General features: G+C 39.8%; 1 protein-coding gene across 2 annotated transcripts in view; it reads right to left on the reverse strand.

The window, feature by feature from the left end:
• Positions 1 to 12,907, reverse strand: part of NFATC1 (nuclear factor of activated T cells 1) — a 143,940-nt gene extending 131,033 nt beyond the window's left edge. The window contains exon 1 of one of the 2 annotated variants that reach the window (XM_087961445.1): positions 12,253 to 12,907. In XM_087961445.1, the coding sequence (XP_087817571.1) occupies positions 12,253 to 12,271 (19 nt within the window). In that variant the 5' untranslated portion in view covers positions 12,272 to 12,907. The remainder of the gene's footprint in view (positions 1 to 12,252) is intronic. The other variant, XM_026669931.2, reaches the window with a different exon arrangement.
• Positions 12,908 to 13,140: the final 233 nt, after the last annotated feature.

The raw sequence follows: 13,140 nt of genomic DNA on the forward strand, positions 1-13,140 counted from the left end.
CAAATTCACTTTGAAGAGTACTGCTATGGACTTTCGAAAATGTTGCCTGAAAACTTTTTAACACAGCTTGGAAATCTTGCGTGGTTTCCAATATTTTGCTCCATCTCTATGTTTGTTGAAAATATACTTTTTCTTCATTTGCTGGAATCTTTTTCTATTGCTATCAAATGCAAGTAAATGAAGACTTTGAAAACTATAAATGTAATTGCCCAACTTCCTACAAAGTGTAAAAACATTATGCTACATCATAAAGAATCAACTTTCAAGATATACAGAGGTTAAGCAGGAGGTGAAGAAGTGAACTGGCTGCAAAGTGAAAAAAATCTCAGTTGGATAAGTAATGATAAGGTTTGTATTTCACTCCTGCCCCCCCCCAAACTTTTAACTGCTGAAGGTTTCCAATTTCTTAGATCATACTGATCAGAAAACTCAGGTATCAACTCATGATGTCTAGACTGGCACCAATAAAGAACTGGTTTGCCAGTGATGTTGACTCTGATTTTCCAGGCAAGCTTACAGCCTTCAGATTACATTTGGCCCTGTTTAAGATCAATTAGATACTGCCATAAATGCAAAAACCAGGTTTATTCATGAGGGATGAGGGTGGGGGTAAAAAAATATCATCCTAATTATCTGGAGCAATAAGTATGATATTGCAAATTTAGAAATCTAGGTTGCAATTTACAAGTAAGTTAATAATAAAGCATTAGTTTCAAGTTTGTTAATTTAATGTAACTACACAAATTTACTCGATTTTGGGCTACTCTTTGCAAGTCTTTTAGGAAGAAAATGGCAGAAACTTCGTAATTATCATTATTACCATATGTTACTCACTTGCAATGCCACTCACTATAATTGCTATAAAACTTCATAAAAAGCAAGTTCAATAGGAAATGTTCATATATGTTATGTATCAATAATACAGATTCCAATGCACTAAGCCAGCTCTTTACACTGAAAGTATGGTAACTTTGAGATGAAAATCCAGGATAATTAAACCAATGAGCTAAGACAGACCTGAATTTCATTTTTTAAAATTATGCTGCAATTCTATATGTGTTTACATAGAAATAAATCCCATTGAGATCAGTGAGACTTGGTCCCAGGGAGCTGAAATCTAATTGTGCTAAGGCTTTATTCAAAAAATCAAATAAAACTTATAATGGTTCCCATTTATGACTTTAGTTTTGACACCACAGATACAGAAACAGAACACTTCTAATTTCTCTCTCTCTCTCTCTCCCCTTCTCTCTCTCACACACAGAAATTAATTTTCTTTGATATGCATAAATAGGGTGTAACAGACAGTATACATTTATTTTTAACTTGTTCAACAAAAACTACATTGTCTAGTAGAACAGTGCTTAGTAAATGGTTTTGGGATGTATTTACATGTGTTTTTAACTAGAAGCAGTCATTTCAGTGTTTTAATGCTAATTAAAAATAAAGTTTGTAGACAATGTTTTAATTCTGTGTTGGGAGACATAATACTTTTTGTGTTTGCCAAAATAGTTTTGAAGTGTGCCACATGCAAATGACCTCATCATTCCAGAAGCTAGGGCTGTGGAGTTCCTAGATCACTAAGGCTATATTCCAAAAAAATGTTTTTAATGATGGAAATGGTATTCCTCTGTAGACTATGGGAATCCCATTTCCAGTCTGAGACCTGAAAAGTCTATCATCAGGAAAATATCATTTTTCCGGTGAAAGCCATTATTCTCATTCTCCTCCCAATTTCCATTTAAAAAATGCCATATTGCCTTACACATTTTCTGCAATAGTTATCCTACTTAATCTAACAGTTCTTCCTGGTTTCCCATCTAGTAATTCAATATTATATGAATACAAATAATGGATACAAATACAAATATAAAAATGAATATATTGGTAAATGCTGGTTCTTATCACAATGGCTTCCAGCAGATTAACAGTAGATCTGTTCTATCTTCTTGACAAATATATTTATATTTATAGATACCCTTGATTCTCACCCCTCCAGCATCTTTCTCATTCTCCTACAGAGTACACCTCATGATTGCTTCTCATGAGTAGATCAGTACTGCCTCTAGCTGGCCAATGAGAGAGCACAAAAATGGTGTACTGTTCTCCAACCAGTGTTCCACTATCTTTACTATTCTGCCCTGGTTTTGAAATGAAGCCAATGCCATACTTTAAGGCAACCAAAAATTATGGATACAAGATGGTGACTTCACTTCAGAAGGGGGAAATCTGAGGATCCCTGGAATAAACAGAGTTCCCGCCACCAGTGCGCAATTTTATTCATGGTTGGCGAAGCAGCTGAACCTGGAAAATACTCTGCTTTCTGATTCATCATAGCTATGGTGCAAACAAGAGCAAAAGATTCAAGAAAGAACTCAGATTGCAAAGATTTGGGGTTGCACATTGCCTATTTCTGATCTCATATTTTTGAGTTGATAAAAATGTTTACAAACAAATCCATACAACAGGTCTAGGTAAGGAATTGCTATTTCTATTAATTCATCCTTTTGCTTAAGTGAAATATACACATACAAATCAAGGTAATTTTTATATCAGACTTACATCTGATACTATAGGTCACAATCCATCTATAAGTAAGGTATATAAAAACTGTTGTTAGTTGGGAAGTTGTGTCCGACCCATCGCAACCCCATGGACAATGTTCCTCCAGGCCTTCCTGTCCTCTACCATCTTCTGGAGTCCATTTAAGCTCACGCCTACTGCTTCAGTGACTCCATCCATCCACCTCATTCTCTGTCGTCCCTTCTTCTATTGCCCTCAATCGTTCCCAGCGTTAGGGTCTTCTCCAGTGAGTCCTTCCTTCTCATTAGGTGGCCAAAGTATTTGAGTTTCAACTTCAGGATCTGGCCTTCTAAAGAGCAGTCAGGGTTGATCTCCTCTAGGACTGACCGGTTTGATCATCTCGCAGTCCAAGGGACTCTCAGGAGTCTTCTCCAGCACCATAGTTCAAAGGCCTCAATTCTTTGGCGCTCAGCCTTTCTTATGGTCCAACTTTCACAGCCGTATATTGCAACTGGGAAAACCATAGCCTTGACTATACACACTTTTGTTGTCTCTGCTTTTTAGTATGCTCTCTAGATTTGCCATAGTGTTCCTCCCCAGGAACAAACATCTTTTAATTTCTTGGCTGCAGTCCCCATCTGCGGTGATCTTGGAGCCCAGGAAAATAAAATATGTCACTACCTCCATTTCTTCCTCATTTATTTGCCAGGAATTGAGAGGGCCAGATGCCATGATACAAAAACTACTAAAACCAAAAGATGTCCACTATATATTAATTGAATGTCAGTCACAGCCATGAGCTTTAGATCACAGACTGAAAAGCCCGATGTGAACATTAATGGAAGATTTTCCCCAAATGATGGGAGCAGACTACAATACTTAATAAAACTTCTCATTTATAATCTGGTTGGATGAATCAACAAGATACTAAAGAACATTTTTTGAAACTCACTGGACATGGGTAGACCTAATTCATAAATCACTTAAGCATAAATGATATGACAGTAAAATCTAGAATGAAGGGTAGACAGTGACACGCAATCAGATTTTAATAAGCAAGTAAAATCTGCCCCAACCTCAATAGTTCTTGTCTCATTGTGGTGGAAACAGTTTCTTTCTGGTTATTTATTTTAAAATGATTTGGTATACCATGATATGGTTCTCTAAGCACAATATGCCAGAAAGAATAATCCAAGTGAGACTGTATTGATCAGATTTCTATGAGGTAATCTGCAGTCTTCAGTTTATAGACACTAAGAGGAACTTGACTGTTTGTAGCAATAACCCCAAAGGTTAGTATTCATCAGTACTAAAAGAACTACCCCAGCTTTTGATCAGTACGTGCATGCAATGTCTATCTTTAAAGCAATGTGGAATTGAGATACCCTGTTTCTCCAACAATACGGCCTCCCCCAATAGGAAGTCCCAGCATGTTTTATAGGCATGAAATGAAATTAAGCCCCTCCCCCCAAATTAAGGCCTATATTAAAACATGCAAAATGGGGGGGAAATGGCGGGGGGGCTTGCTGTTAGGAAGTACTTTTGTTGCACACCCGGATATGGTGCTGCCTGCGTTGACCCTGATACAAAGTGCCTCACCAACGCTGAGATCAACATCCAAGCCGTCGCTGCCTGCCTGCCTGCCCGAAGATGCAAGGGGGGGGGGGGGAATTAAGTCAACCCCGAAAAGATGGCCTAGCCATTTTTTCGGGGCTCAAAAAAAAAAAGACCCGGCCTTATTATATGAGAAACACGGTAGGAATATTTTTAAGAACATTAAAAGTATGCAGCAAGCTGGAAACAAGTAGGAAAGATTAATAAATTAAACTTTATTTAAATGTAATTAAATTTCTATTTAATTAATTGGCATAATTGCAATTCGTGCATTTAAATAATTTATTCCCTCTTGGTCCACAATTTGAACCCCTTCCAGAAAATTTGGAAAAACAGCAGAAAGTTCTACAGTATTCCTATTTCAACTTGCCCATCATTGAAGTAATCTTCGTTGACCTAATCTGTGCTTCTAGGATACAAAGTAAAGTGAGTGACAACTATAGGTAGTCCTTGACTCACAACCACAATTGAGCCCAAAATTTCTGTTGCTAAGCAAGACAGTTGTTAGTGAAGTTTGCTCCATTTTACGATCTTTATTATCACAGCTGTTAAGTGAATCACTGCAGTTAAGTTAGTAACACAGCTTTCAAATGATTGTGGCTTCCTCATTGACTTTTGTTTGAGAAGAAGGTTCCAAGAAGTGATCACATGACCCTGTGATACTGCAATTGTCATAAATGACCTAGTTGTCAACTGTCTAAATTTTGATCATGTGATCATGGGGACATTGCAATGAACGTAAGAAAATGGTTATGTCATTTTTTTCAATGCCGTTATAATTTTGAACGCTCACTAAACAAATAGTTGTAAAGTCAAGGATTACATGTGTAGAATATGTGATGTTTATTTCTAGAATGTTTCCTATGAGAAAGATGTCTGGTGCCACATTGTTGAATCCTTTTGATATTGAGCAAGAGTTATTTATTATCCCAGTTTTAGTACTGTACTAGCAACTGTGTATAATTTATGAGTCAGTTTTTGTTTGTTTGTTTGTTTGCAATCCATCCTGGAAATTCTACTGAAGAGTGGTGTAAATTAATCCAAAGGTACTTTTTATCTTTGGTGAATACATAAGAGGCCTAAGAATTTTTGGAATCAGATATATATCCAATTTTGAAAATGGGTGTAAAATTGATACTCGAAGCTTTTCTTTTAGGGATGGATAAAAAAAGTGGAAAGGAAATACCGGATGTTGTTTTTATACATGACATTGGCTGCTGCAAGGATATTCTATGCACAAAGATGGAAAGAAGAGCATATACCTACAGTGGAAGAATGAGTTTTTAAACTTAAGGAGCTAGCTGAGATGGCAAAACTAACTGCTCTGATTAGAGACAACAGTTTTACTAAATTTCTTGTGGCTTGGAGACCATTGTTAGGATAAGGAGAAAAATGAAATTTTGACTTTGGAATTTATATTTAGTGAATGTATCCATGAAGGAAGGAAATAGAACACCAACTGAGAATTGGCCCTCAAAGCTGGAAGTATTTTGAGATCAGTGAATATAGGAAGAATTGTGAAGTAATACTTAGTGAAAACTCTCATTTCCTGTAACATCCTTTTACAGTGCAGTGTGAACTGGTAAAACACCTGACACAATGGTTGAAAATTAACGTAAACTGGAACAGTACTATACTGATTACTGGAAGGGGTGCGTGTGTGTGTGTGTGCACGTATGTCCTGAAGGAAAAAGGTGCTGAGAAATGAGATGTTGCATGTGTGATGTTGACAGACTTATTTGCCTAATATTTTAATAGGTATCTTTTAGCCGGCTCTTGCTCACATGCATACATATAAAGTTCTGCATTCCAAAGCACACTGGGGGAAAAATCCAGTATGCTCATGAGCTCATGATTGGACACCTGGGAATAGCCTGATCAGATGTAAATGAATCAGACTGGTGATTCACAAGTTGCTTTTTTGAGGGAAATTGAGCCATCATAGCGAGTTACTATTGAACTATGACCAAAGTTAAATCCAACCACCTTCATATTTATTATGGGGATAAAATAAAGGAAGATCCCCATGCAAGTTGCCTTCAGTTCTTGGATAAAAAAGTGGGATAGGAATATCTGACCAAATAAATATATATCAACCGGAAAATTCTAATGGATATGAAGCTATAAAGGTAATTAATAATTTTAAGCCATTTCAGAATAGAGTGTGGAGAGTAGACTAGAGTAGTAGATTAGAATAGGATAGGATAGGATAGGATAGGATAAGACAGAACAGGTTTATTGGCCAAGTGTGATTGGACGCACAAGGAATTTGTCTCTGGTGCATAAGTTAAAATCTGGTGGTACTTTACTCACCAGCCATCTTATTAGTCTAAGGTTCTACAGAATATTTTTAGTATGTCATTAATATTCAGTGTAAAAACAAACCTGGCAAACTTCCTCAAAATGCTGATAGTGTAGAAAGCTAGATGAAGGATTCTCGGGAAATACTATAGAACCTCAACCCCCTCATACTCAGAAATTTTGTGGAGAGTTTTTAGCTAGGAATATTTACCACCTATGAACATTCTGGTTCAATAAACTTTACTTTCTTTTTCTTTTGTTTTTGAGGCCCATTTGTGCCACAGATTCTACTAAGGCAATCAGGTTTGGTGATATTGTTAATTAACAAATCTATCTATGTATCTATGTATCTGTATATCTGTGTATCTGTCTATCATCTATCTATCTATCTATCTATCTATCTATCTATCTATCTATCTATCTATCATCTATCTATCTATCTATCTATCTATCTTCTACCAAATTTTTAAATTATATTTGTTATTCAGGTCTTATTATGGTTGGTTGCAGTCAGCCAGATGTTTATACTGGATTTACTTTGTTATTCACCTACTTAGTCCTTCCCAAGGACCTGGGATAGGAAAATATTGTTTGATGGTGTTATAGCAGGGGTGTCAAACTGGCAATGACACATTGTCATTACATGATGTATCACAACGTTTTTCCCCTTCACTAAACTGGGGGTAGGGGTTGCCAGCGCTTGACGTATCTGACCTGCGGGCCATGAGTTTGACACCCATGTGTTAAAGGTATTGTCGCAGAATATAAACTGTTCCAAGTAATGTTGCCTTTTGCAACTGTCAGTAATTTTGTCAATGCTGATGGTATTCAAATAATGCTCATATGTTTTGGGATTGCACCCAAGGTGCCTACACTATTGGTACTGTATTTGCTTTCTTTTGCTACAGTCGTTCTACTTCCATTTGCAAGTCTTTGCATTTCCTTCTTTTTCTTCTGTTCTGCTATCTTCAGGTACTGCACCTCCACTACCTAAACCTTTTTGTATTTCTTATCTTATGCTAAGTCTAAGCTATGTGGCAGGTGCTTGTCTGTTTGAATTCTAAAGTCCCAAAGCACTTACTGTATTTTTCACTCCATAAGACACACTTTCCCCCCACCCACCCCAAAAAAGTGGGTGGAAATGTCTGTGCGTCGATGCTGGTCCTTTGGTTAATAGCAGCTGGGCCATGGAGGTGGGGTCCTTTTACAATGCTGAACCCCGCCTCTTCTGTCTTTATCATTGCCCGCCTCTTCTGTCTCTTTTCTGCAGTGCAGGAGTCAATAGTCAGAGCTGGCACATGCAAAGACACCTATTTGTGGTCCTCTCGGGCTCTGCCTGATATATTTTTTTCCTCCTCTAAATCTAGGTGCACCTTATGGTCACGTGCGTCTTATAGTGCGAAAAATACAGTAAGTGTCTTTGTTTTCTATTACTTTGGCTATTTTATGGCCCCATCAGTTCTTGCTTGCAGGCAAATGGCATTTCTTGCAGATATTCCACTACACCATTGTTGCTACTTTGTTATGCCACTGTCTGTCATCAGTCTGTGTGATCTTCTTGCTAACTGAATGGTCCACTGTTTCTTCAGCTTTTTGCAAAGGTGGCATTTGCTGTCAGTTATTGTTATTATTATCACAGTATCATTATCAAAATGATATAATGTTTATCAAAGTGGAAAGGTAGTACAAAAAATTCACCTACATAAGATATAGAAATTCTGAAGAGGAATACAGCTTACTGGCCAACCATTTTTTAAATTCAAGATAGAATACAGTTCAGACCACACAGACGACGTGATGCCCTCCAGGAGTTTTGGACAATTCCCATCCAGCTTAGCCCATATGGCTAATGACAAAATGTTACAATTATGGCATTACAGTGCAAAGCAAATAGTGATCTTGCTATCTGTTCTGTTCCACAGGTATATGTATTCATTTGAGAATTATTTTTATGGAGCACATTCATATGACTTACAAACCAAAACAGAACTTTACCATCAATATATCCTGCTGATATTTCTCTGGTATCAGCGGATTCTCCCTGAATCTGGAAACTGCTCATCTCCCACAGTTCATCAAAGTTGTTCAGAACTTCTTTGGGCTCATTTGGGTTTTTCCATAATAGATAATTCATTGGATTCCTCACTTTAAAACTTAGGAAGATAAACTAGTGGTTAAAAAGTCCGCTAAACAACTGGAAATGTGGTGCCTATTACACATAAACCATAAATCATTTCAAGCATATGCGTAATATTGTACTTTTATCTGTTTTTAATTTTCTCTCAAGTTCAGAACCTTAGTAAGGCTTCATTATAGTAGCATTCTTTCTGCTATTATTGATCTTTCACAATGAAAACTGTCCATGGGATGTCAAAAACATGTAATATATATTACACACAACCGTCTAGCTTGTTAAAAAGTAGTTAATTGACAGTATATGCAGTCTCCCTCTCTTTCTGGTGGCCTTTTTTGAGATTTGCCTAAATATGTCCCACATTTCAACACTGGAAGCCTCCCTGAGTTAAGATGAAAATTTTCTCAGTCCATCTTTATCTTCTGAAAATTTTCTATATCGACTCTACAGAAGATTGGGTGGTTTTTGCAGAGATAGCAGGCTTTTGTAAAGTGGAAATCTTTAATTTCTAGCTGTACAAAACAGTAAATCAATTGATGACATTTTCAGACCTATGTCCCAATTCTGAATCCAGAAACATGACGGCTAACATAAAATATAATGAAACAGATAAAACAATAGGTCATTTAAAAACTTCAGAAAATGTCAAAATATGCCAATGATTAGATGAAACAGGAATCCCACAAAGAAGTGTATCTAAAAGTCTGGGCAGTCTAACAAATTCTAACACGGTACCTAAAAGAAATCAGTCAATGCTAGATGAACCACATAAGACTAGACTATTACAGCAGACAAGACCTGATCTTGGAATATGTGGCTTCTAAGAAAGGCTTCCCATGCAACCACAGGTAGCCGGTCACACAGGGTGGACTGACCCATGGAAGCCACTCAGAAGTGGCAATTTCATCAGATGGGATCGGGCCCAAGTGAAATAAAATCAAAACACAGAAATATTTTATATGTAATTTTCTGATCTAGGTGAATGTTTGTGAGCAAGAAAGAATAAATGAGCTACATGGACCTGTAAAATTCTTTAAGATATCTTTTACTTCTCTAAAGGAAAACAAGGCAGCGTCATTAACTCCTGCTTTGGTTTCTATTGTCAACCCAAAATATGACAGAAAACCTCATTGTTTCCAAGAACTTCGAGTCATATGCCTATCCACACATCTTCATCCACAAATGTCTCTGAACCACATGGACTTTAGTAGCTGAATATCTGTTTATATCTTTAGTAGCTGTTCTTCCTCCCAGGGGCCCACATTGGGCTGGACCTGAAGGTTTGATTTCTCCTTTTGAGGAAGTGCCTTATTTTGCTTAAGTTCCCTGATGTTTTCAGTTAAGATTGGCGGACATCAATGTCCCACAGCCATCAATGCAGTGGCTGAAGTCAGACCGGGCTGTTTCTCCAGCCCCCAAAATAAATAGCAACAAGAATGTTCTGCAATGGAGTAAAGGCATGAATTAGTTCAAAAGGAGGCCTTTGAACATTTTCTGATTCAGAGCACAATTGGTAATCAAACTAGGTGGATAACAGTGGGCTTTTGCATAAATAAATCTAATTATTTATGTGGTATTATTTAGATAGTAAAAATACTGGTGCAAGAAACCGAGTACCTGTAATGCTGCCTATCTGACACTTTGATCAAAAGAGACTTGCAGTGAAACCCAACATGTTATATCTTGGATTTCAGCTAGGACTGCATCTCCATCTTCTGGATAATATCTGCCTTTCTCCACAACAAATCTTTTAAAATAAGTATTAGGCTGTGAAGACATTTGGAGGGACTTTACTCTGGCTGAACGGAAGTCCTGGTATGAGGGTCCTTCATGCACACAACATGCTCAAGCCACATGGGATTTTACCATGTCAAGCTTTAAAAAAATCTCAACATTACAGGAGTGACTTCAAGTGGGTTCAAAAGTTCTCCCTACTAAATATGTGTAGGATCACATTATTTGTGGAATGCTGGCTTGACCTCTTAGCAATGTCTAAAGTGCAATGTTTTATCTGAGAAATCCACCAGGAAGGGATTTCATGACTTTATACAGTGAACAGATGGATGTTTTAAGTCGCTTCTAAAGTATATTTATGTAATTTAAAATCCATTTTCTCATCCAGATGCCACTCAAAGGATTTTTTTTCCCAAATAGAAGTATTCTCTGAACAATGAAGATTAGGGCTTTTCTGTACCTCTTAAGATCATTAGAAAAGATGGATCTGGCCTCAGGCCTGTCTCATTCGCTTGTTGTAAGCAACACAATCAAAACGTCTTCATATGTCTCAATAACTAGAACTAATTCTGGTAATGGAATCGTCTGGTTTTGCTTATTTTTTGTGCAAGAATGCAAAATGTTGTCATTTAATGTTTATTATACACTTTCTGTACTACAGGAAGGGAAATTGACATTTTCAACTTATGGTATGAAAGGATAGGTGTTCACAGCAAATTGAGGTGATATCAAAATGACACTACTTGATAGAAAAAAACAGCAAATTTCCTTTTTTCTTGTTTTTCTTCAATGTTTATACTTCTGTTGAATTCAAAATTCCAATAAAAACTGATTCCCCAAAAAGATAGTATCAATGTTATAGCATGTGCGCAGTGTTGTCAGGATGAATGTGATCAGGCTGCCCATCTGCTTAAATCCAGTTATTCCAATCTATCTTGTTTATAGACAGAGGTGTTTCTGTTTCCGAACCACTTACATCTGAATTGCTTTAATAAAACCTAGCAAGAGGCATTCCCTTTGCTTCTGTGCAATTGTTAATGATAATAATAAAAAAAACCTTTTTCATGAGGACATAAGCTGTCACACCAAAAAAGTAGGCTTTACAGTCGGAATGGCTGAAACACCAGTTAGTAAACAAAACAAAACAGTTTTTTTTTAAAGGTAACCCAACCAATAAAGCAGACAGTATGAGAGGGTGGGTGGGACCGCTGCCACTTTTGAGGTTTTCGACTGTTCCCTGGCTCTAAAAAGAGAACTTTTTTGATAAACATTACAAACGGTTTAAATTATAGGGTGTTCTCTATCAAAGCTTTTTTTTTTTTTAAAGGCATTTCATCATAGCCCAGCCTGCGCTATAGAATGTTAGCATTTAGTGGTTACAAGTAATTGGATGGGCTGGAATGAATTCTGCACACTGTTAGTAACTGTGAGGTATTGACACGTACGAGGACCGGGGCAGGCCGGCAGCTGCACACCGAAAACTCCCACTGGCTCCTGAGATTCCTTTGGTTTCAGTCGCGCCTCCAAACCACCTAGTCGCGCCTCACCCAGCCGAGGGCAATATCGCCCACCCCGAAGGACCCCGAGCTACCACTGCCGCCCCACACAAAACGCAAGGGAGAGCAAGTCCTCTCCTCAGAGCCAACAGCCGCGGGGAGGAGGAGACACCTATTGGCAAGACGTCGCAGGAGGCGAACCTCGGGGAGGCTTTGGGGAAACACCAGGAGGACACCGCTTCCCTCCTTCCCAGCACTGCCGCCAGCGCCACGACCCGCCCGGCCGCCCGGGTTTCCATCCCCCACCCTCCTCCGGTGCGGCTCTCCTCAGCCTGCGGTCCGAAGTGGGGCGAGCAAACGTCAGTCAAAAAGAAGAGGGAAACCGGCCGGCCGGCCGCAGGGAGCGAAGCTGCGCAGGCTTTTTTTTGTTTTTGTTTGTTTTCTGTTTACCTTCCTCGGCCGATTTCATTCTGCAAGCGCTGCGGCTGGAAGCAGAGCCCAAGTTTCTCTTTCACCCCGTCGGCTGGCTCTGGAGGCGCGAAGCGGCTCGGAGTTAACAGGATCACCGCCGGGCATCCACTTTCGCCCAAGACGAAGGCAGAGGAGGTAGAGGTGGCCCCTCTCTCGCTCTAACGTTCCGGTTATGCCAAAACCCGGCGCCTCTCAGGACAGAAAGGGCAGAGTTTGAGGTTGGCGCTGCCCCGTCAACCGCAGCCTTGGAAAGGCCAGGCGGCGGCGGTCGTTGCTTATTGGAGGACTTTTTCGGAACGAAGTTTTTTAAAGAGGCGCTGGGCTCTCTGAGGCAGCGGCCCCCCTCAAGGAGGCGTCCCGAAGCTGGCCCCGGTTGGGCGGGGGGGGCGCGAGAAAGAAGAGGCGGCGCGCGAGGGAGGAGGGGTTGCAAGGCGAGCGCGCGAGGGCTCCGGCTCCCGGGAGAAGGGAAGAGCGCGCGCCCGCCTGCCCGCCGACTCGAGGAAGTTTGAAGTCTGAGCGCGCGGGGGCCTCGCTCCCCTTTCTTGCGGGCGCCTGAATTGGACACCGGGGCTTTTTTAATTTGCTCTCGGGGAAGTTGGCAGAAGCCCGTTCGGGTTTTTTCTCTTGACGCACGGCAGCCCGCTTCGGGTGGCCTTTTTAAAGCTGGAAAACACCCCCCCCTCCCTCCTTCCCCCTCCCAGCCCCTCTCCCCGCCCAGAGCCCCGTGATGTCACAGCTCCCGCGAGCGACTCTCGGTTGCCTTTTGCAAAGGAGCCCAGCGACGGAGGGGGCGAAAAGCTTGGAAGCCCGAGAGAGGAGCCCATGTAGCTCCCCCAACCCTAAGCAGCGGATTCGGCTTTTCGAGAG

The sequence above is a fragment of the Notechis scutatus genome, chromosome 3 (assembly GCF_049901735.1).
Source record: "Notechis scutatus isolate UNSWTSFEM ecotype Mainland chromosome 3, rNotScu1.2, whole genome shotgun sequence".
NCBI classification, from domain to species: Eukaryota; Metazoa; Chordata; class Lepidosauria; order Squamata; family Elapidae; genus Notechis; species Notechis scutatus.